The 24,183-nt window shown below is 36.9% G+C and overlaps 3 protein-coding genes across 4 annotated transcripts in view; 1 reads left to right on the forward strand and 2 right to left on the reverse strand.

The window, feature by feature from the left end:
- LOC106164452 (protein DGCR6) lies at positions 1-5,875 on the reverse strand. Its single transcript, XM_013542367.2, has 5 exons — positions 5,762-5,875; positions 5,372-5,506; positions 4,759-4,919; positions 4,378-4,484; positions 1-755 (listed from the first exon to the last, which is right to left on the reverse strand). The coding sequence occupies exons 2-5, from the start codon at positions 5,461-5,463 to the stop codon at positions 546-548; spliced, it is 570 nt and encodes a 189-aa protein (XP_013397821.1). The 5' UTR covers positions 5,464-5,506; positions 5,762-5,875; the 3' UTR covers positions 1-545.
- On the forward strand, positions 5,835-23,236 carry LOC106164451 (activating molecule in BECN1-regulated autophagy protein 1). Its single transcript, XM_013542363.3, has 15 exons — positions 5,835-5,993; positions 10,767-10,934; positions 14,038-14,096; positions 14,562-14,745; positions 15,202-15,377; positions 16,000-16,098; positions 16,608-16,762; positions 17,035-19,125; positions 19,356-19,443; positions 19,623-19,774; positions 19,914-20,024; positions 20,273-20,458; positions 20,650-20,747; positions 21,163-21,219; positions 21,653-23,236. Exons 2-15 carry the CDS (start codon positions 10,812-10,814, stop codon positions 21,971-21,973), a joined length of 3,900 nt encoding a protein of 1,299 aa, XP_013397817.2. The 5' UTR covers positions 5,835-5,993; positions 10,767-10,811; the 3' UTR covers positions 21,974-23,236.
- Positions 23,116-24,183, reverse strand: part of LOC106164453 (centriolar satellite-associated tubulin polyglutamylase complex regulator 1) — a 19,891-nt gene continuing 18,823 nt past the window's right edge. The window contains exon 9 of one of the 2 annotated variants that reach the window (XM_013542368.2): positions 23,116-24,051. In XM_013542368.2, the coding sequence (XP_013397822.1) occupies positions 23,802-24,051 (250 nt within the window). In that variant the 3' untranslated portion in view covers positions 23,116-23,801. The remainder of the gene's footprint in view (positions 24,052-24,183) is intronic. The other variant, XM_024076927.2, reaches the window with a different exon arrangement.

Below are 24,183 nucleotides of genomic sequence, written 5' to 3' on the forward strand. Positions count from 1 at the left end.
TGACGGCTTCACTTTTATTGCTACCATTTTTTTGACTGGGCCCTGGTAAAGGCTATCTATCGGTACATTTTACAAGCATTGTAACAATATTCCTGCTGCCAACACATTTGCCTTAATCAGTGAAAGAGTTTCTCAAATGCATAACAATCCTTTATGCTCGACCTTTACACATACAGAATGGAACTCGTGGCTGTATCAAGCATGTATATTGTGCCATCACAAGGCACCAACTTCTTGAAAGCTTCAGCTAACTTGACAATACCATGAATGAATCTTATCTGAGGCTGGGAAACTGCTCTATTGATTGAACATGGCATTTGTTGGTCATATGAAGTTATGACAGCCACTTGATTGAACATGACACCACTGGCACGTGTATGTCCTCCAATTTGATACATACTGACACCTCTTGCCAGTGACAAACCTAAGTGAACATACACCCCACTTGCTGCAGTGAGTACATATACACAGCACTGACTCAGCTGTGGTGATCATCTATCCACTTCCTTGAATTATAACAAATGAGCATCATTCCAGTATATTTTTCAGTCAGGCACCTGCATTTCACTGATCCTGTTGATAAAGTCTAGCAGGTACATTTGGATCCTGACCTCTAGAGGATTGTTTGTCACACAGAAGCCAGGCACTCCTGCTTTCTCCAAGGTGGACTGTTGATCTAACATCTTCTGGTCCAGCTCTAAGATGATGCGCATGTCCTGGCGTTTCAGTTCATCACTGTAGTTTGACTCAAGTTCCTAAAAGCAACATAACAATTCTTATCCATCTTCATTTCCTTATTCTTTTTATTCTACACTACCCCTCATACCAAATGAAAATAGAAAAAAATATTAAGTATGTCAAACCCTTGATGCTTTTGAAACAGAAAATGTTTTGTTAAAAAAAAAATTAACTAGAGGATCAGAGAGGCGATACCGCCTCCGAATATTGTACCACCAGCTGGAGCAAGTGCATTCGTATAGACCCCCACATACACAAAAGAAGGGACACAGCCACCAGTCTTATGCTTGACAAGCTGTAAAAATGCAATCAACAAGAATTTTCAAAATATGCAAAAAAATAAATATAACTTAAAATGGTACAATCAAAGTTAAGTTCATCGTAAGGTAGGTCAAAGGTCAATTTCAAGGTCACAGTAAATTGCCAGTATATGACTTCATATTCAACTTAAATGGTAACTATGGACCTATCTCTGCCAGTTTTGGAGATAAAAGGGAACCAAAATTTGCAAAATTCAATTCATGATAAAAAGTAGGTCAAAGGTCAATTTCAAGGTCACACTTAGATTGCCAGTATATGACTTTCCATGCAAGTTCAATAGAAACTATGGACCTATCTCTGACTTCCTATTCAAGTTCAATAGTAACTATGGACCTATCTCTGCCAGTTTTGTAGATAAAAGGGAAAAAAAAATATGCAAAGTTCAGTTCATGGTGAAAAGTAGGTCAAAGGTCAATTTCAAGGTCACATTTAGATTGCCAGTATATGACTTCCTATTCAACTTCAATAGTAACTATGGACCTATCTCTGCCAGTTTTGGAGATATAAGGGACTATATGTTTTAATTTTGGAGTTACCATAATGTGCCATAAATTTCCTACAGAAAAAATTAATTAAAATAAAGAAAAGGTCATTTTGGTCAAAATTCTTGAAATAAGAGGTGCTCTGAAGTTCCAGATGTTCAAATTTGATGAAATAATGTCATTTTTGACCACAAGTTGTCTGCTTTGCCAAGCCTTATGTTTTATTTTTCCGGAGTTCAAAATTTATTATCCATTACCGTACTCCACATTTTGCTTTCACCACCAATATGTGCCAGTATATGACTTCCTATTCAAGTCCAATAAAAACTATGGACCTATCTCTGCCAGTTTTGGAGATAAAAGGGAAGCAAAATTTGCAAAGTTCAGTTCATGGTGAAAAGAAGGTCAAAGGTCAACTTCAAGGTCACAGTAAGATTGCCAGTATATGACTTCCTATTCAAGTTCAATAGTAATTATAGACCTATCTCTGCCAGTTTTGGAGATAAAAGGGAACCAAAATTTGCAAAGTTCAATTCATGATAAAAAGTAGGTCAAAGGTCAATTTCAAGGTCACATTTAGATTGCCAGTATATGACTTCCTATTCAACTTCAATAGTAACTATGGACCTATCTCTGCCAGGTTTGGAGTTAAAAGAGAAAGAAATTAGCAGAGTTCAGTTCATGGTGAAAAGTAGGTCAAAGGTCAATTTCAAGGTCACATTTAGATTGCCAGTATATGACTTCCTATTCAACTTCAATAGTAACTATGGACCTATCTCTGCCAGTTTTGGAGATAAAAGGGAAGCAAAATTTGCAAAGTTCAGTTCAATGGTGAAAAGTAGGTCAAAGGTCAATTTCAAGGTCACATTTAGATTGCCAGTATATGACTTCATATTCAAGTTCAATAGAAGCTATGGACCTATCTCTGCCAGTTTTGCAGATAAAAGGGAAGCAAAATTTGCAAAGTTTAATTCATGGTGAAAAGTAGGTCAAAGGTCAATTTCAAGGTCACATTTAGATTGCCAGTATATGACTTCCTATTCAACTTCAATAGTAACTATGGACCTATCTCTGCCAGGTTTGGAGTTAAAAGAGAAAGAAATTAGCAGAGTTCAGTTCATAGTGAAAAGTAGGTCAAAGGTCAATTTCAAGGTCACATTTAGATTGCCAGTATATGACTTCCTATTCAACTTCAATAGTAACTATGGACCTATCTCTGCCAGTTTTGGAGATAAAAGGGAACCAAAATTTGCAAAGTTCAATTCATGATAAAAAGTAGGTCAAAGGTCAATTTCAAGGTCGAATTTAGATTGCCAGTATATGACTTCCTATTCAACTTCAATAGTAACTATGGACCTATCTCTGCCAGGTTTGGAGTTAAAAGAGAAAAAAATTAGCAGAGTTCAGTTCATGGTGAAAAGTAGGTCAAAGGTCAATTTCAAGGTCACATTTAGATTGCCAGTATATGACTTCCTATTCAAGTTCAATAGAAACTATGGACCTATCTCTGCCAGTTTTGGAGATAAAAGGGAAGCAAAATTTGCAAAGTTCAATTCATGGTGAAAAGTAGGTCAAAGGTCAATTTCAAGGTCACATTTAGATTGCCAATATATGACTTCCTATTCAACTTCAATAGTAACTATGGACCTATCTCTGCCAGTTTTGGAGATATAAGGGACTAAATGTTATAATTTTGGAGTTACCTTAATGTGCCATAAATTTCCTACAGAAAAAATTAATTAAAATAAAGAAAAGGTCATTTTGGTCGAAATTCTTGAAATGGGAGGTGCTCTGAAGTTCCAGAAGTTCAAATTTGATGAAATAATGTCATTTTTGACCACAAGTTGTCTGCTTTGCCAAGCCTTATGTTTTATTTTTCCAGAGTTCAAAATTTATTATCCATTACCGTACTGCACATTTTGCTTTCACCACCAATATGTACTTTTTGACACAGCGTAGCTCGAAAACCGAATGGAATACAAAAAAACGGAGACCACCCCCAGTGTTGGGCTTTACATGCTCTACAAAATGCAAAAAAGAATGGGTCTCTAGCATTAACGGTCCCCTAATTAGAGACAGTTTTCAGTTTTGGTATCTTATGGCCGCTACTCCCGTTAAAATGCACCGATTGACCCCAAATTCACGGAGATGAAAGATGACCTGAAGGGTATCATTTTCCAATAATATTATTGGTTAAGTCTGTGTGGTGTCTGAATAACAGCGCAAATAATTTTTTTTTCGTAAAAAAATTCATTTTTTTGAAAAATTATGCCTGTTTGACCTTGAAATAAAGGTCAAAGGTCAAATCCAAGGGCATATTTGAAATCTACACATATGACTTTTGGAAAGCCGTCTGTAGAAATTTTTCCCATAATTCCTTCCGTAGGGTAGATAATTAGCATTTAATTTTGCCATTTTTGGACAAGGGTGCATTGCAATGAATGCCACACCTAGACCCCAATACCGACAAAGCCCAAATTTTACGTGGAACGAGTTGAGATTATAGGTGACCTAAATCCAAGAGATGGGTATGGGGGCCCTTACCGTCTAGGAGGAGAAGCGGTAACGGTAACATGGCGGCGGAGCCGCAGGAGCCGGCGGAACGGACCGGACGGGACTAAAACCATGTGTACCGCCAGCGCTAACGCTGGTGGTACAATAATATTGAATAATAGATTGAAGACTACTATAGAGGGGTCCAACTGAGCGTAAGAGGAGCTCTCACATAACTGAGTGTTCACTCAGTCATGTAACAGCAAGGTGTCATAGATGGGTGATAGGCAGGTACAATGATTTGTAACTTAGTATGAACTTTTAAAGATACAGGTTAACTTACACTCCACTGTGCCTCATATTCAGCTTGCACAAGGGGAAGGCTATGTGGCTTTGATCGGCAGCTCTGAATAGCTTCACTTTGTTTCTTCATCAACTCTTGTTTTTTAGCTATTAATGTAAAAAGTAAGAATTATTAGATTTAGTTTACAATAATAAAAAGAGCATCAATGTTTCTGTTACTTTATAGTACAATAACACTATATACTTATCTTTTGAGTGAGTTTCAATTACTATTATTGTGTACTTCCTGTTTGTTTGTATGCATAGGACATTACATTTGTCATTTGACAAAATCACAACATTGAGGTATTATATATATATATATATATATATATATATATATATATATATATATATATATATATATATATACCCAATGTACCTGCATGCTCGTTTAACATCTTAACTCTACGATTAAATAGGTTCCGCTCTTCCAGCTGTTGAACTTCTTTGAGACTGCTGACTATGGCAAATACGGTGCCGTCCAGAAGAGCATTTGCCAAGTGAGACAAAAGATCATATGACAGCCGCTGCTGATGCTTCCTGTTAAATGATAACATCAATAAATTATTGAATGAGCATTCAATAATGCACAACTGTGAAATTGGGAAGATAAGGATGCACACTGTATGCCATAGTCAGGGGCGGATCCAGAGTTATTTTCTGACAGTCTTCCAATTTATCTTTATTGATCCATCCTCCATTTTTGACCGTCTTCCGACAGAAAAAAAATAGATACCCGTCAATGTAAACTTGAAAATCTGACCATCTTCCAGAAGACCCAAAAGACGCCCTAAATCCGCCCCTGATAGTATTAGTCCAATGCTTCACAAGAACCCCACTTCAAGTTATAATGAATTGTGAATCAGACCCTAAATGACACGAATAAGTCCACATGATTCTGCTGAAGGAACACAGAGGATTTTAATATGATAAATCCAAGTTGCAAGCACTTATCTATATTTTGAATCAACCCAATTTTGCCCGTCATTTACCCTGGTAATTCTCTGGCCATAGACTGCAGTTCATTCAGATAAAAGTAATGCCGCTTTTGTGTCTGCTCCTTTTTGGCAATATCCGCCTCCATTACGCAAGTTCAAACACCAAACCAGTAGATCACACCTCTGAACCTGAAATGTTTTCAGATGCCACTTAGATTATAGATGTATACCAATAACATGCTTGCATTCACATTACGACACGGTGTATATTAGTTTATACACATGTACAGCTGTACTGTACATTGTGCATTACAGACAGCAACGACCCGAAAAACGAAAATTTGGAGATCAATTACGCCATGTGCTGAGCAAATAAAAATACATTACGCTAAAACACACTATATAGATCTTTCTTTGTCAGTTTGGTGTATACATGCGAAATACCTTTCTACATAATTGAATCAAACGAAACCTCGAATATCACGACATTGTAATAAGCATTATTTTTCCGGAAGTAGTAATCCGGAAGTTTTGACACACAGACAGACTATTCTCGGGAGACGAGTGGTGTTAGTAGACCGATTAAGAATGAGAATGTAACCGCTCGTTATCAGGTTCGAACATATGGTGGAGCGAGAGAGAGAGTGAGGAGGAGAAAGCGGAGTGGGTGAAAAGGGTAAGTTGGTAATTTTTATTTCAATTCGTATGGTTTTCGTAACATTTTCGTTGCGAAGGAAACTAGCTGCGCATCCGGAGTTGACTCGTCTTGACTCAAGTTGCAGTCATAATTTCTTTCCTTTTTTGTCAGCATGTCTTTTCGAAGTTTTGCTAATGCATATGCATTATCAAAAATATGTGTTGCATTGTCGTTAGACATGGAAACGATGACGAACCTTTAAGGGAGGGCTGAAACATTAGCTGATTAAAATATAGTACATGGTATGATTAACGTTGTTATTGATTTGACGTTCATCGCAGTGGGTTGAAGTCTGCACGGGTCTGAGACATAAAAATCCTGCTCTAGTGTGTTTAACACTAGTATGTTACTTTTATAAACATATATGAGTTTATGAAAATCGTTAATAGATAGAAAATTGAGGAAAATTACAGCATTTCTTTTAACTTAACAGGTAAGTTGGTAAACAATGGGGGTTTATGTGAAATTTCAGTGACCACAGCTGTTTCAGTGAAACTTACATACTTTTTAGTTTTTTTCTGCCTTTCTCATATTGCAGTAAAATCTTTTCAAAAATAAATTGAGGCTAGAAGGGCATATAAATTAAATAAGTCAAGGTACTATAACGTGACTGTGACCATTCCCATGATAGACACCATTGTTCTATGTAGATTGATCCAACTCTGTGGGAACTATTGCTATGTACAATCAGCTTAACTCAACGATACATTGTGATCTCCTCCTGATGTTGAGTGGAATACAAAAAAGCTGGTGATTATATGAGTGTGTTGGAAACCAAAGGAGGCTTTTCATTCAGTTTAGCTGATTGCACTCAGCAAGAGTTCCCCACAGAGTTTGATTGATCTGTGTAGACTGATGATGTCTGTGGGAATGGGGTGTGAGGAGGGCACAAAACATACATCTAAAGTACACCAAGTAAACCTGATATTATACACAGCAGCTTGAACAAAAATATTTGGCATGTGTGATAAGGATGATATGCACACTGACATTTAACTCATAATTAAAAGATGAATCTCAAAGATCTGAAAAGATATGTGCCCTTCTATAGAATTACACCTGTTCATAGTAGGATTATGTATAACGAATGAGGCCATTCAGAATGAGAAGAGCCGAGTGCTAGCTAAGCCACTACCTAAATATGGCGGACCTGCATGAAAGGAAGACCACTTAATCCTGTAATGGTCTCTTTGCCTGTTACACGGCTTCTCACGCATCGTCCCTCGACCGGTTAAATTGAGCCGAGATTTAATTACTGTGCCCCTTTAGGGACGACGCAGGGGAGGCGTGTGAGAGAGACCATTACAGGATTAAACGGTCTTCCTTTCATGTAGGTCCCGCCATATTTAGGCCATGCCCTAGCTAGCACTTGGCCCTTCTCATTTTGAATGGCCTCAATATTCAGTAAGGAATGGAGACAGTTCTCTTGCTCATGGACTCCAGTACTTTCAGGATGTTTAAAACTAAATGGCCTGCATTGTATTATGTTGTATCTTATAGAGGGTACCAGAAATAGAACTTGTGTATGTTATACTGGTTCTGAACAGTCCTGAAAACACTGTAGAGCCAATAAGCCTGGTACAACATTACAAATGGCCAAATCACATATTTGAATTTTGGGAAAATGCCAAGGATGTGCATGATTTTATTAGTATTATATTTTTGAAACAACAGCCTATTCCAAACTTTATGAACTGTGCAATAATAGAACAGATCTGTCAGAAGTTTATCTTAGACCCCATTCCCATACCTAGTTCGATCTAGCAGGATCAGTCCATGTCCAAGGGGATTCTTGCTCAGTTGCACTCAGTTTAAGTGGCTTAGATGTCCGGTAAGCCTACTGAAGCTGCTAAATAAAAGTTACTTACACCCAACAGCTTCAGAAGGCATGCCAGACATCTAAGCCACGTAAGCTGAGTGCAATTCAGTGAGAATCCCCCAGAGATGGACCAATCCTGCTAGATCAATCTAGGTATGAAAATGGGATCTTAGCCTAATTTTTTTTCTGATAAAAAAGAGCAAAATAGCATTATTTTTCTGGTAGTCTTTTTAGAATAATGTTTTGGTTGATTTCCTGCTTTGCAAGCCTCATAAAACCTCTCCCAAAGGATCTGGAGAATGAGAGCAAAAAGTTTAAGTACTGTATCAATCACATGTAAGTGTACTCTAATGTAATTGTTTCTCTTGAAAAGATGACTGGATCTCACTGTAAGTTTTTTTTCTCACCCTGAAATGACTAGCATTTTCAGTTTACCCTAATTGAATAAGCAACTTTTATAAGCTTGGCTTCGGTCCTTGATAACTATATTTTTATTTCCTCACATAACATAATTTTTTAGTTCAGTGTCATCTCTTTTTTTTTTTTATCTTTCTCTTTTTTTTTTGTTTTTGAAACAAAACAAATTGCTGTAAGTTGTGTTTGGGTATCAGACAATTTTGTGTATTGACTTTGGATTTTTTGTAAGCTGATTTTTGAATCGTTAATATTTTTTATGGCTTCCTGATTGTCTCTGTTTATTAATCAGTTTCAAAAGTAAAATAATCCGCCTATCTTTGAAATATAAGTGGAAATCTGTGGGTCTTTTAAACCTTTTATATCGCAAACCTGGGGCTCAGTGCAGATAATCCCAGGGAATATTTGTTCTTCACTCTGTTTTAAAAATTATATACATGGAGAAGAACATGGATTGTTATTGTCTGTTTTGTTTAAGAAGTTATATATATTAACAAATTTATTGCATACATCTAAAGAAAACCCTCACATATTACAAATAACTAAGTCATTTTTAAATGTATTTTGTGTACGTAAAAGCATTTATAAGGGTTGTTTCAAATAAATGAAACCCTGGGGTATAATCACTCTAAACCACCATTATCCTCAATGAATTTCATTGTTAAAAATAATTAAAGAACACAAGAGAATTTTCATAAAAGACATGTCCTGAATTGACTGCAGGGGTCACCAATCAATTCACAATCCTTCAAGGTCAATATTTTGACATTGATGGCGCTTTTAACCTGAGTGAACCTTTTAAACAACCTGCACATTTATATCATATTCTTGTTTAATTATTATACATTTTACCAAGATTTTCCTCCCAAAGTGCATGGTGTCAACTTGCCAATTTGAAGGTTTTTAGGCCGGTAATCTATAGTTTATTCTCTCTTTCCCTTGCCACTTTATTAGCTGGTGTTAATGTCAGGCCTCGCCTTTGAATAAAGGGTATTATAGCAGGGATATTGTGCAAGGGTCATACAGGAACACTTTTTCAATAAAAAATATCTTATTAAAGAGCTCTGGGGCATATCACATTTAAATCTTCTGTAAGTAGCCTTGCCCCATAATAAAAAGCAATGCTTCCCAGGGGTAGGGGAAATGGTGATGGTTCACTTTAATGAAAATGTATCTTTAGCTAATGAGCAGTTTTTAGTGCAGGTTTTAGTGGAATACAGTACATAAGACTAGGCCACTTACTGCATTGCCAGCTGCAACCTTGGATATATGTTCAAACAGAGGAGACTTTCAGGGTCAGTTTTAGTATCAGATGAAAAATGTATGCCTAGTTGAACAGATAATAAGCTCAGTTTGGTAATCCTAGAAATTAAAATCAGAGGCAAAAGGTCAGGGCATTGCTAAATGCTAGTCTGCGATGAACTTCTCAAGAAGTCTGTTATTGTCATAGGTATGGCAGATATTGTTTACCTTCAAATTGTGATGTATCGGTGAAAGATGAATTTATTTGAATGGGGTTTCCTAAAATCAAAGGTATTGTGTGTATGCAATTGCTATTTGTAAGTGATTGCTTACCAGTGACAGAAATAACATTAATAAAGTGCCCTCCCTCCCTTGTTTTACTTATAAAGGTCTGTAATTTATAAAACTTGATTTGATTTAGTTCCTTCTTTTTGCATTGTTGATAGCTCTGATGATGAATCTGAAAACTTTTCCTAAACATGTCTAAGACTTCAAAGCTTTAAATGTCAAAACCCTTTACACATGTATTGGAAAGTTTCAGTAAGAAGCTTACTGTAGTAGGCTTCCTCCTCATCTAGAGTTTCTGATTATTGAAAAATTGCAACGTACTTGTCTTTGATTCCCTATTGTCATTTGAACATAAATTTATTGAACAAACATTTAAGAAATTCTTTGTTATGGGATTAAAGCTTTGTATGATTGACATGGCCAGACTGTTGGACCTGTAAATCTCACTCTTGGCCTTTAAGCCAAATAGATCTCATTCTGTTTCACACTCTGTGATCCGATTGCTATTGAATTTTTTCACATGAAAGATTTCGATATCCAGAGAATTAATTCCATTCATGTATATATACCTAAAAGCTAGTGAATGTAGATGAAGATGAAAATGCACTCTTTAACATCATCTATTAAAGCATTTAGTTTGGTTTCAATTTTTGTATTGTCAATTTATGGTTCAGTTCAGTCTGTTAGTTGCTATGATATTTGGTTTTAGTTATCCATCAAAATCTTTCTCAAAAGAAAAGCAAAAATAAATTTGGCAAGAGATAGGTCTGTTTGCATACAGTTACCAACTGAATTCTGAGTAAGACAGGTCTTGGCTTATTCTGGGGTATCATTTCACATTACTTGGTAGATGGGGGAGTGATTGATTGTCTTAATGACTAATATCATATTTTGTGGTATAGTGGTAAGTAATGATATTACATTAGTAAGCCATTGTCACTAGCATTCTCTATATTTCAGTTTATATAACAAATGTATATATATTTCAGGTGTCTTGAAAGACAGACATCTAGAAGGATAGATCAGACAGAAAGATGCCTAGAGCATCATTATTGGACTATGTTCTCCTCCGGGAAATTGGCCAGAGCAATAGGAAGGCTCCTCATATAGCCGAGCAGTATGCTGAGGACTGTGCAGCCAAAGCCACATTGAACAAGGTAAGAATAATTGATAACCTGGGTTGAAGTTTTGATAATAAATGACAATTATTAATTTATTAATATTATTGGTAGTTATGTATTTTTTTATGTCTTTGGAATAAGACTTGGCTGGAATTGTTTTATAGTAACATCTTTTTTTGTGCTTTAAAATTTGATATGCCATATTGCTGGAGAGAAAAGAAAAGGAACATTAAAAGATTTTATGTGCATATAACTGTCATCTTAATATTAATGATGGGAATAGAAATTTGCTCTTGGGAACAAAGACAGCTTGGTAACTGATAAAGGTGAAGCTGTGTTAATTATAACTTGAACCGTGTTTTTCAAATGTGTACTTTGCATTATTTTTTAAAACATGAATTGCCTTTTCAAGTAGGAAGACAGTGATATGACTTTAACAGTACCCATTTCATGTTTTTCTAGACTTATGTGCTAGAACTACTGCATCATAGTTGTTCTAGTCCCATTTATGTACCACCAGTATTAGCACTGAAGGTGCTTGTTAGTTATTATCATTTTTGTCATACAAAAAATTAATAAATAGATAGAATTATCTAGAAAAGAAATGAAGAATTAAGGTGCTATTGGGACCCCAGTTGTAAATTGATTTCCATTGTGAAAATACCCATCTTTTTATTTCTAGATATTCTGATCATTGCTGTTGTTATCTGTAGATGCTTAATTTAAACTGTAAATGGCAAAGGGGGCTTTCTGTTTTTGTTTGGTACGGGCTGTATCCACACATTCAACAGAATACACAATCAGTGCCAAGTGAGGTTAGATAAATGGAAAAGCATCAGTTGTAAACAAAAGTAACGGGTCATTCTATACTATGAACAAACACTGAGAGGACAGTTTCAAGAGATTAGCTCTTATCACCTCTATATGAAAAACTAGTAAATTGTCTATAAAGTATAGTTGTATGACTGAACAAGAGTTGAGTGTTTTTTCAAGCAAAAGTATATAGTTGATTGGTGAAAATCCCTTGACCATCGGTATCCTGCATTGAAACTAGTTATATTTCTCCTTTAGGTTACATTGATAGTCCCTACTGCTGTGTATGACAGCGTAATTATACGAGCATTCTGGCTATGTTTTTTTCAAAAACAAGGTGTCTGTGTCATGTTTTTGCTCTTGAACATACTTTGTCTTCAGGCATACATGTAGGCACCAGTTGTTTGGGATATATTTCTTTCATTGTCACATTTAAACATATACTGGTGTACTGAGAAAAATAATTAGGAGCCCAAAAGGTTTATATGAGAAGGAAAAGTGATGGGAAAGTCATAAATCATTGTCGAGTCCTTAGTTAACCCATCCCGATTACAGCTGGTTGAAGCGTACTTTTGTATTAACTGGCGTAGGAAACAATTTGATAAGGTTTTTTATGAATGATGTATGACAGATTTAGTTTCACAGCATAGTTGAGATTTCTGAAAACAGAGAGCTCATTGATGATAATGTGACATTCTTGCTTGCACTGTAGGAAAATGAACTTTGACTCAGGGTGGCCCTAGAGGATGGGTTGTGGTCAAGGTAATCTGAGGTAAAAGCTGAGGCATATTACCTGGAAATTACATTTACAGGAATGAGACAGTTTTTTTTTGTATTGATTGGAAATATGTTGCTTATGTTGTCTTTTAAAAAGCACTGGTGGTGATTCATTATTAATAAATAATGTATCAGGCTTCTTTGACATGAGGATGGTATTGCATAGAAATAGAAAGCAAAAAGAAAAAAATACACTGTCCACTTATAAAGTATCTAAAAACAAGAATAAAAAATGTCCAAAGTGTAGTGCATATTTTAGAGTATATATCTTTTTTTTTTATTATTTCTGAGCAACAATTTGACTCTTCAGTCACCAAGTTTATTTCAAGTTTATGTCCAGCACAAGAAAATAGAAAATCTAACTTTTAAAATTATTCTTTGGATAAATGTTAGAATAACAATGAAATAATTATAGATCAAAATACAAAAGGAAGTCGAGATACTGTGGCTATTGTAGTGTTTTTAAGTCTCCCTGCACTGTTTTGGAGTCCATCAGAAATGTGTTACTATCAAAACTAACCCATAATTATACTGGCTATTTAGGTTATCATTTTCATTGTAGAATTCTGTTTATATTTTTAGTTTATCTCTTCATGTAGTTTAGCCCTTTGTAGGGATGGAAGCTCCGACTACCACTTAATTCTCTGTTGTCTGGGATTATGAATATCAGATTTCTACTGATATGTGTACTGATGTATAATGAAACCTTTATATTTAGTGTGTGCGTGACACGCACCCGCAGGTAAGATTTCTGGTTCACAGGGCAGCTGGAAAAAGGTCAATTTTCAACCATTGGGATTGGAGTATTGTTTTGATGTGGAAATAATAGTCGTGTGACTTTTTAAAAACTTATCCCGTTATTATACATGGTACTGTAAACATTATGCATGACCAGTTTGTGATGGTGTCACAGAGTGCATTTAATGTCACTGGCCGTAGTTTTTTATTGGCTCTGGGAAAACTGGTTTTGTTAGAGTTTTAAATTTCAATTATTTATTGTTAAGTGTGCTGTCTTGCCTGCACCTGGTGAAGCTGTGGAATTGAATAACACAAAAAACACTGAAATCTCAGTGAATAACACAATCAAAATAACTCACCCAGAATGTCACTGTTAAGTCAGATAATAATAAAATTTGCCAGAAGGGGCCCTGGGACTATTAGTTTGATAGACTTATTATCTGGGGTCTCATTATTATACAGTCATTTTATCCATCTTGCCAATGTGTAATTTTCTACTAGGGTATTGTATTTAGTAAACTGTTTTCCCAAACCTTTTCCTGCAGTATTTTTAGATGATAAAAGTGTGTCTCTCTTTCTCTTGGCATTTTATTATTATTATTTTTTTTTTGTGGACAGATATTATGCTGTAATATTGAATAAAGGCTTAAAAACATACTTTGTGCATTTTCAACATTCAATTGGTTGTTTAGATTGTTTCAGTGTCACTGCTTGTATTGGTTTTGTCATTTTTTTATCTGCTCATCTGACCACTGTGCTTTTTTTCTCTTGTTTTTTATAGGTGGGATAAAATGAATTTTTTTTCTTTCAGTCTTGCCAACTCAATGAAAATGTGAGAGCCACATTTCTGATGGTATTCAGTCCTGATGGGTAAGTGATATTGAATTGCAATGTATTATGGTTATTTATAATGCAAATAGATTTATAACATAACTGAACTGTTTTAAAAGACAAAAAGTATGGAAAAAGCACCATCATGGTCTTTGTTTTACTTCTTTGGATCTCTTTAATTAGCATTAGTCAACATTTGCTTTACTTTCTTTGATCTCTTTTACTAGCATCAGTTAACAAAGTTGAAGGTTGTAGTATAGTACCTTCATTGAAAAAAATATATCAAAATGCTTGAGATGGAACTAGGGACAAAAGTATTGAAAAATACTCAAATTCCACATTTATAGTGCTAGATAGAATTCAATTGAATTGGAATTGTGTAGATATTTTTTCATGCAGAAATTAAACAGTAATCTCGGTAAATAGAATTATCCTAAGATTGATTGCTCAGTTGTGATGACCACTTCAAGTCCAAGCTGAAAAAAATTTTTGTATCCCTGACAGGTCCAGGATAGCATCCACACATGGTGACCACAGTGTCAGGATCACCAACATATCAACAGGGAAGTGTGAGCGCACCCTGACTGGACATCCCAGGACACCGTGGTGTGTGGCTTTCCATCCAACCAGCAACAAGATCTTGGGCTCCGGATGCCTGGCTGGAGAGGTCCGGATATGGGATCTACATGTAAGTCTACTGAGTAGAGTGAATGTATGGGAAAAACCAGGTGTTATCTGGGTGGGTATTGTTTAAAATAGTGTGAAAAAGGAGACAGGGTTCAAACTCTGCAAAAGGTATTTCTGTGGAATTGTATGAAAACTGAACCTGTATTGAACAAAACCAGAATAGACATAGCATCCCTTTGTTAAACTATGAAATTATTCTACCAAAGTTTAGATTAAAATGCCTATTTGTAGAATTGTATGAGATGTTTATTTTTGCTAAGTGAAGTACATTCGGTGTTATTTTGCAATGTTGATATGTCTTTAGAAATGTAGAAATGTGAGGAGAACTTTGATTGGTAAACACATATTTTGTATGTTTAATTATGAGGAATGACACTGAAGCCATATACGGGTTCACATTTTAACCACTCCCATCTTTTTCTCAATTATTAAAAGGTTGTAATACTTCACATTCCAGGGTGGTGGCAGTGAGGTATGGAGGTCAGAGAAAGGCACAGTGATCTCCTCTGTAGCATTCCACCCTACTGAGCAGATCCTGGTGATTGCCACAGGGAACGAGTTGCTGATGTGGAACTGGAATGAGGAGCAGCCCAATGTGAGAATTAGTACAGCACATGAGTACGAGAGAGTCAGGTAAGGGCAGTACGGCTACTTTCACACGAATGCTTAAATCAAGACCTGTTTCCACTGGTGATAAGTTGGCTTATGTAAAATGTGATAACTTACTGGGCCATCTGATAAGGAATATTTAGCTATTTGACTAACTTCAATTACAATAGAGATGGGCTGGACAAATATAGATTTGATAAGTTTTTCGTGGTTAGAGATTGCAGGATGAAATGACATATAGTGAAGTTGACCCTCTTCTCTGGAAAATGACTTCATCTAAATTTTGGAGTACTCCAACATTAACAGATAAAGAGGTTTTAACTTCTGATGCACTGTAGGGGTCCTCTTATGTCTGTGATTTCAGTTTTCATTTTGTTTGTTGGGTTCTGAGTATGACCACTGACAGAAAGACAAAACATTATGAGAATATTGACACATGCCTTATAAATTTAGATGATTTTTGATGTGATCTTATGGGTAATTTTATGCCAGGAGATTTGACACACTTTTAAAGTGAAAGACGGCCTTGAAGTTTGTCTTCATTTACCTTTTTAAGCAGTAGAACTGAATTTCCATTCAATTTACACGGATTAGTGTAAGTAGATTGATTTTATTATCAATGACAGAGTTATTATGGAAATTTCAGGTGGGTGCGCTTCGATCATTTGGGTCGCTTTCTATACACTGGTATTTGCAATGGTTCTACAGTTCACAGAGATGACAACAATGAGTATTCACACATAGGGTAAGTAGCCTTTTCTCTTGCATTATCTGGTTAGACTAGCTTCACAAACACAGGGATTGACCATAACTTTTTTCCATTAAATAAAACAAGGGTTACTTGGTGCAGTAACCCCTGTGATTCTTGACCCACGATCAGATTTAAGTGGCCTGGGTCCAACGGGCCACCTTTAACATCAACTTCGAAAAAAAAAAAAAAAAAAAAAAAGAAACTTAAATTGAAAGTTGATTTTGATTTTAAGACTGGAAAATATTGCCTATTTTGAGCAGATATAAATCCGTAGCAGTTCTCTTTTATATAAAAACTGAATAACTTAATACAGCCTCAGGATCTTATGTGTCAAATAGTAATGGAGGGTTCATTGTAATCTGCTGTCTGATAACCTCATTTGGAGTATTTGCTGTTTAAGTACAGTTATGAACATGGTCTTTGTAGATCTGATGTTAAATTAACTTTTGTTGGAGTAAAGATGAACAAGGCTGTTTATGATTTTTATTTTTAAATTTCTTTAGGGAGCCACCCAGTGAAAACATAGAAGAAACAAGGGAAGAAGACTCGAGAAGGCTGGCTTTACGGCATCAGTTCTTTGAGTTTTTGGAAAGATACAGATATGAAAGACTGAGAGCAAGACATTTAGCTGGAGAAGATGCAGATGTCACTAATACAGGTGCTTCATTGGTTCATTTCAATAAGGGTTTTAATATGTAATAAGTATTAAGTATTAATATTTCGTGACTCAATTTAACTTGTAGGTTGATATTGATTTGTTTGTTATAAAAAAAAATTGAAAAACTTTTAAGAGGTAGCTTTATCATTGAAATCATAAAATATTAAAAGCATGGTATTAGCTGTAAAGAAATATTTCTGCACTAATCAAAGTGCATTCAGGACCACACTTTTTAAATATTATGTTGAAAAATGATAATTGTCTTTTTCCAGTGATGCATCAACCGATTCCTCTCCCCCGCCCCACCTCTCCAGCTCATATTCAAGCCTTAGAAGAGGCCAGGCAGTATGCATCTCTTGTCAGTATGGACAGTAGGTGGCAGCACAGAACAGAGAATAACAACAACAACAACAACAGGAGTCAGCCACAAAGCTCTGAAAGCCTGAACTGGCCAACTCAGCCTTACAGAGATAGTCCTAGACCCCATCTTCCATCAGCAGAAATGAGAGAGAATTCTGAAGTAGATGATAATGTGTTGCTAGACCAAACCTCTACTACAAGCAGGCTGTCTAATACAAGCCAGCTAACTGGTGAGATGAGCGCAGCAACTCAGGGTGCTCAATCTCCATGGAGACGGAGACAGCTATTTGATTTTGGGCCAGGTAGCCTTAGGGCTTCAACACAGAACTCCAGCAGCAGTGGGAACAACGTGTGGAGAAGGAGATCGGCATTCAGCACACACATTCAAAGAAGATCATTTCTGAACAATGACAACACAGGAGAGGGATTAAGGAGGGTCTCGAATGATGGCCACATTAGTGGAGATGGTGACAGTTTTGGCCTTCACTTTAACAGGCCGAGGAGTCCATTAACTGAAGCAGACTGGGGTCCATCCACTGCAGGACATGCCCAGGGAAGTAGTGATACACTCCCCATACTAAGATCTCGCTTAAATGTAGTTGATGCATTAAGAAGGGAAATTGGAGAACACAGGGCCGGGGTAAATAGGCAGAGACGGTATATCATTTTGGGCAGAGTGGATGGAGCCCCTAATGCTGTTGATAGTGATGATGAGGCCGGAAGCCATCCTGCTGATTCATCAACAGACAGGCAACAAAACCTGCAGGCAAGTAGAAGTGCCATCAGGAATTTGTCTTTTGGCGATCCAGAGCAACCAGCAAGAAGAGTTGGTAACCCTCTGTTAAGTTCAAACTCAAACTTGTCTCAGCATAGAAACGAGGGTGAAAGTAACTCAGAAGCAGACATTGGCTGTCCAGCTATTGTTGTTACCACAAGCCAGGAAGGTCAGCAGCCATCTAGTCAAACAGAAAGTGGAGCTCATAATCAGAACAGAAATGACAGTTCTGATTTACATTTAACAGACAGAATTCCACTTATTGATACGGGTTCAAATAGTCAGTCAAGTCATACTTTAACAAGCCCACCAGCACAGACTATAGCAGACACTTCACAAGGAGGCAGCCCCAGTAGGGAACATCCTGACAGCACCAGTTCCACTCAAGATCCATGCAGTGCGCCCACATCACAGAGCGCTACCTACAGTCTATTCAGATCACGATACAGCAGGTATTCACACCTAGGTCCAAGTAGTTCTGGTACGGCTAGGTGCAGGTCCTTGTCTTTCCAGAGCAGTCCCCCTGCCAGGGACTCAGGAAACCAGGGATGTTACAACCTTGCTAGTCAAAACAGTAGTAGTGTCACAACTAGCAGCAACAACAACAGTACCACGACCAGCAATAACAGCCATGCATCTATCAGTGATTTGATCAGAGGTGGTAGTGGCAATGACAATCCAAGTGCAAATTCAACTATTGATCTCTCAAACAGCTGCAATAGAGGCCAAACATATACAGGCACTGGCCTCGGCTCCTCAGGTGGGAACCCACCAGTTACCAGCGGACACCCTCCTGTAGGGGGCACCAGTGGTAGATACTGGCAGAGCAATGCTAGTAGGCATTATAATATTAGGTCCAGCAGATACTGCACTCTAAGTAGTAGAAATCAGAATAGTAGGGCTAGAGAGCAAGACCCTTTTCTGAGCAGGGCTGGTGTAGATCTGCCCTGTACTAGTGAAGACCAGCCCAGCACCAGTGCAGGCAGCAGTAGCCATGATTCCAGCAGTCTTCAAACAAGCAGCACATCCCAAGACAGCAGTAGTGGCTCAGAGAGTCCATCAGCATGGCGCCCCATGAGAGAAACGCACCGTCAAAGACAAGACAGACTGCGGAACTATCTGGATGATATCCGCGGTGGTGGTGGTGGTAGTGGTAGCGGACAGGAACAGAGGATGACAGAGAGGCGGAGGCTATGTCCGCTTCACAGAACATACCACAGTAACTCTGGTAAGTGTGGCTTTCTGTGGGAAAATAAAGTCAATTTATTTAGAGAAAGAAAAAAGCAAATTAGTATGGATTATGTCATGATTTTTTTCCATTCATATGCAGAAGTGTACGAAAAAAAGGTCTCCTCATTGTCTTATGTGGCCGTAGATATTTTTTAAAAGGTATGATTAAAGTCAAGTTGTGCTTTGCTTAAGATTTTATCTAAATTTAACCCTGTGTTCTTTATCTAGGATTAGAAAGTCATCGCAGCTTGGTAGAGAATGCAAGAGAGCGTGGTCGCTGGAATAGGTGGGAAGCCAGGCGCAGGGAACTAGACAGGTACAAATGAAAGTTTTTTATATTGAATTGATTTTTTTAAAATTTATTTTGGGTTGAAGAGAGCCATGTTAGACATACAAATAAAGGTCTTTGATTTATATCTAGTTGATGAAAACCACTTGTGATTTGTCACCTTGTTAACATGTTGCTGTTTTTAAATACTGTATATTATGTTCAAGGTTGAGAACTGAGAATGAAAGAAGACAGCAGCAAGCCTGGAGGACACTACAGCGGCGTTACCTGCACCCACACTATTCTGTTAACATTCTGGATGAGGCTATCAACCAGCCAAATGATGCCTTCCAGACTGCTATTAATAGGACTATAGCAAGTGAGAGAAAAATATCAGTTGCATTGCCACTGCCAGTTTTAGATATAGTATACTGTACATATCTCAACACCTTATTACTGCAGTTATCACTTCAGATGTTTTTCTTTAATGATAACTTTTTGTTTTTCTCTCATTGCAGGTGTGTTTATGGGCAGTGGTGAGGCTGCAGTGGCCAACAACATTGTGAACATTACTCACAGGATACAGCAGTGGGATCTCAGAGACAATCCAGTACCAGATATTATGGATGGTAAGTTCAGGCCACACCCAGGTGTGTCATATTAACCACTGGCTGTCAGTAAATTTGAAGCTCAACCAACAGCATTGGTAAAAATTAGTTTGGTTACTATTCAGTGATTCTGCTTAAGGCCAAAAGACTTGTGTGTCAGAAAGGGGTTGAAGGGTGAGTTCCAGATTAAACAAAACATGAGTAGGGATTACTTTTTGCTCATTTTGAGAGAGGTGACATAACTTTTATAATTCTGTGATCTTTTCCAGCCAATGCCAACATAGTAGTTCCCAATTGCAAGCTGCACAATGATGCCAGCTGTGGCTTGTCCCAAGATGGCCGCTACCTGGCCACATTTGTAGGTAGCCACAGAGGATTCCCAGATGATACCATATTGGGGGTGTTCTCCCTGCAGCAGGACAATCTTGGACAGTGTGTGTTTACCAAAAGTTTTGGTAAGGCCCCCTTTAAATAAACTTTTCATTTACTAACATAGGGCAAATAATTTCATAATCCAATGCATTTGTATTGTAACAGTTATAAAAAAGTGTTGTTATGAAATCCAATGAATTTTACATTATCATTTTCCTCACTGCACATTGAAGTGTCTACTGTATCATCGGTTAATTTTTAAATTTTATTTCAGGTCCCAATGCAATCTCTGTCAGTGTCTCTCCTCTTAACAACTACATACTGGTTGGGTTGGCAGCAAAACGTTTAGCATGGGTCTTCACAGAGAAACAGGTAAATGCTTAAGACTGAGATCTACTTGTTAAACATGCCTTTATGAATCTCCACTATTCCACCAGGCACTCGTCCATCAAGCTCAAGTCTGAGAAAATTCAGTCAAAAACATTTAAAGGAAAGAAACTTCAGCTACTTCATACTATTGAACATTTAAACGGGCACACAAAGTGGTTTTAGTTGGAAAAAATACACAAAAACACTACTTTCACAACTTCAGACACTCCAAATACAAGATCTATTTCAATTCAACGTCAAACACATGACCATTACTTAGAACCAAAAATCACATTAACATCTAGCAATCATAACATACCTTATGTGTCATGTGACTGAGATACTAACATATGAATGAGCAGGTGGAAAAAATATCATCCTGTTATGTCATTCACATGGCCATGGCTTGTTATTTCAGGTTGTAGCACAGGTGTTTAAGCTGGTCCAGCCTTTGGGTGGGGAATCCTCTATGAAGGTAACTATATGTCTTATCTTTCTTTATAGTCAAGTTCAGGTTCTTTTTTATCCATTTGTTCTTCATTGTTTGAGTAGTCATTATAAAAATATTTTAAATTTTTCCTCTTTTTCACTGATTAAAAAGTGATTCTAAAAGTCAGTTCAGGCTCTCATAAATGCCTCTAAAACTAAAACTTTTTCCTTTTAGATACTGTTAAAAGATGTCACCATGTGAATCAATAATCACTGCATTGTCATAGTGGTGATTGCATGGCCAAGTTGCATTTTAGAAACTTATTATTTAATCAAATTATTTGAAAGTTTGGTTAAATAATTTAGGTGTCCCAGTTATAATAATATTACATGAACCTCTCAATGTATTTTACATTGGCAACATTACATCGTCATTGAGTTTCCTGTGATAACATTGGTAGTATTGTTCATAATTTCAGCATGTAATGGACATAACCCACCCCTGTGCTGGAGAGATCCCCACACACGTCAGTGTAAACTCAGCAGGCTGGCTGCCCACTGTTGGGGCAGGACTGGTGTATGGGACCAACCGGGGTGATCTGTGTATCTGTACCCCAGGGAAGCTCAGGTCTGCACCAGGGGAGGAGGGGGAAGTGAACAGTAACATCCATCGTAACATAATGCACATGCTTGGGTATCAGGTGCCACGGACTATCAGCACAGCAACGCAGACGGCTAGACCCCGGCAGAACTCGTCCACACAGACCAGTGATAGCGAGGCTTGGTCTGAAGAGATGTGAAACCTGCTAGGCACATGAGAGTATGTTGAACTAAGCAAGTCCAAATGGCTTTTTTTGTAGGAGTCCGGTATACAAAGTGTATAACATGTTAGACAAGACTCTCTACCTGGAATCTATTCAGATTGCGTATTAAGGTTTCAGACAGTAAGATGTAAGCAGTAATTGGCTTTTTATGTTTCGTCATTGCAAATTATGTATGTGAAAATCTGTGCCAATTAAAATGATGGTACATTGAAAAAATTAAGGTTACGGAAAGTAACATAGCAAAGAAACGATTTCAGAGCATTTTTATGCAGTATTCAACTTGGGGCATTATTGGTTTTTCACTCAAAGTAGTTTTCATTTTGGAATGGTATGTTCATACTATTTTTTTTCCACCCAAGGTATTTTTCATTTTGGGATAGTATGTTCATCTCTGTATTTAGTGGATTTTTGTTATAAAAGATATTAGAGAGAGTAAAGGATTATAAAGAGTTAACAATTTTGATATGATGATCATGGAACAATCATAGGCAGAAAATCCAGAAAGGACAAGGAACAAATGTATGTTTATTATAGGATACACTGGGAAGCAATAGGTGTTGGGACAGAAGTCCAGGAAAGTGAGTTAAATTGCTATTGAAATCAATAAACAGTATGTCAGCATTATAAACAGACAATTTGAGCAGTTCAGGGCTTTGTTTCACCATTTGTTACTCTTATTTCCTTACAAAAGCAGTTATAACCTATATATTGATGTTTGTGTTATGTGACCCAAGTTTATTTTTCAGGGTGGAAAGGTTTGCCAACTGAGCTTTCAACATTCATGTTTAAAAGGAACTTTTTGAGTACTATTGAGTTTGTGAAGTGTGGCTACCGTTCAGAATATCCCAACATTCCCACAACTTTTTTTAAAAAATGTTTTGATAATCTCATGGTGCTGGAAGTTTTTGTATTAGTAGAAAAGAGTAACTGTTTCAACGTTTTAAAATGTAGATAGAATTCAAATTTGTGTATGTTAGATGGTAAAATGTAATTTGTTCCATTTGTTGAGTTTTCAGTCCATTTCAGTTTACGCTTGTAGAAGGATTAGGATTACTATAATTAATATTTTAATTATTTGCATGTGGCAATGAAACTTATCAGAATGATTAGTGTGCATATAGGCTTGAAGCATCACAGCTTGTTTTATTTAAATAATTGAAATTATGGTTGCAAAAAGCTTCCATATAGTGCAAAGTTATTTGCTTGAGTTCATGATAATGAATAAAATGTTTCTGTTAACATCAGTTTCTTCATTTTTCCTCACTTAAAAACATGGTAAGTGGTACTGGTTACAAATCTACATTAAATGCATGCAAAAAATAATAAGACTGTACATGAATCTCTTCATATTCTGAATAAATTAAAATGAGGTCACACTCAATGCAGCCCAAGTATTCTTATAATGCTGTTAGAGAAAAAATCATTTAGCAACCCTCTTGTGACCTTAGTCATAAATATCACATTTATCTCCCAATGGTATGACCTAAAGAAAGTCTTGCAAAAAAAAAAAAAAAAAACCTTGTGTTGGTGACTAAAATTCTAAAAGATCTTTCTCCACTCATAAAGTAAATCCTTGGTTTTGCAACCATTTGTTCAGAGGAATTAAGCAGGTAATATGTACAAAAGCAACTGCAAATTGGCCATATCTACCCTGAGCTTCAAATATGACACATGCCTGCTTGTTCATTTTCAAATCCCAATCCACTCAAGCTGCTCAGAGAAGCAGGCTAGTGTTACAAATCTAAAAATGAAGAAGCTGGTTTGAATCAGGTCTGAAACTCTGGCTAACCAACTGAGACCGTTACTAGTTTGTAGAAGACCCTGACCCAGAATCAGTCTCCCCACTAGAGGAAGCTCCACTAGCATCACTCGGCTCTAGTTGCACTGGCTTTGGGGTTGGTTTAGCTTTGGAGCGTTTTGAGTGGGCAGACTTTGGCACTTTGTTATCTGTTGGCTGAGGTTTGCCAGCATCACTAGTGGAGGACACAGGTCTTGCTGTCCCTGAAGGGGGTCTATTAGCAACTCTACTGGCAGTACTAGGTCTAATGGGTGGACTGAAAAGAAAGAGCAAATCTGCAATCAATTCTGACTCAAAATAAAATTTGACTTTTGAGGTATTCTGATGGCATGGCATACTTACACTTTAAGTTATCACTGATACATCTATGATTTTGATATTTTGAGAT

Source organism: Lingula anatina, chromosome 1, assembly GCF_051362555.1.
Source record: "Lingula anatina isolate TDL-2025a chromosome 1, LinAna3.0, whole genome shotgun sequence".
NCBI classification, from domain to species: Eukaryota; Metazoa; Brachiopoda; class Lingulata; order Lingulida; family Lingulidae; genus Lingula; species Lingula anatina.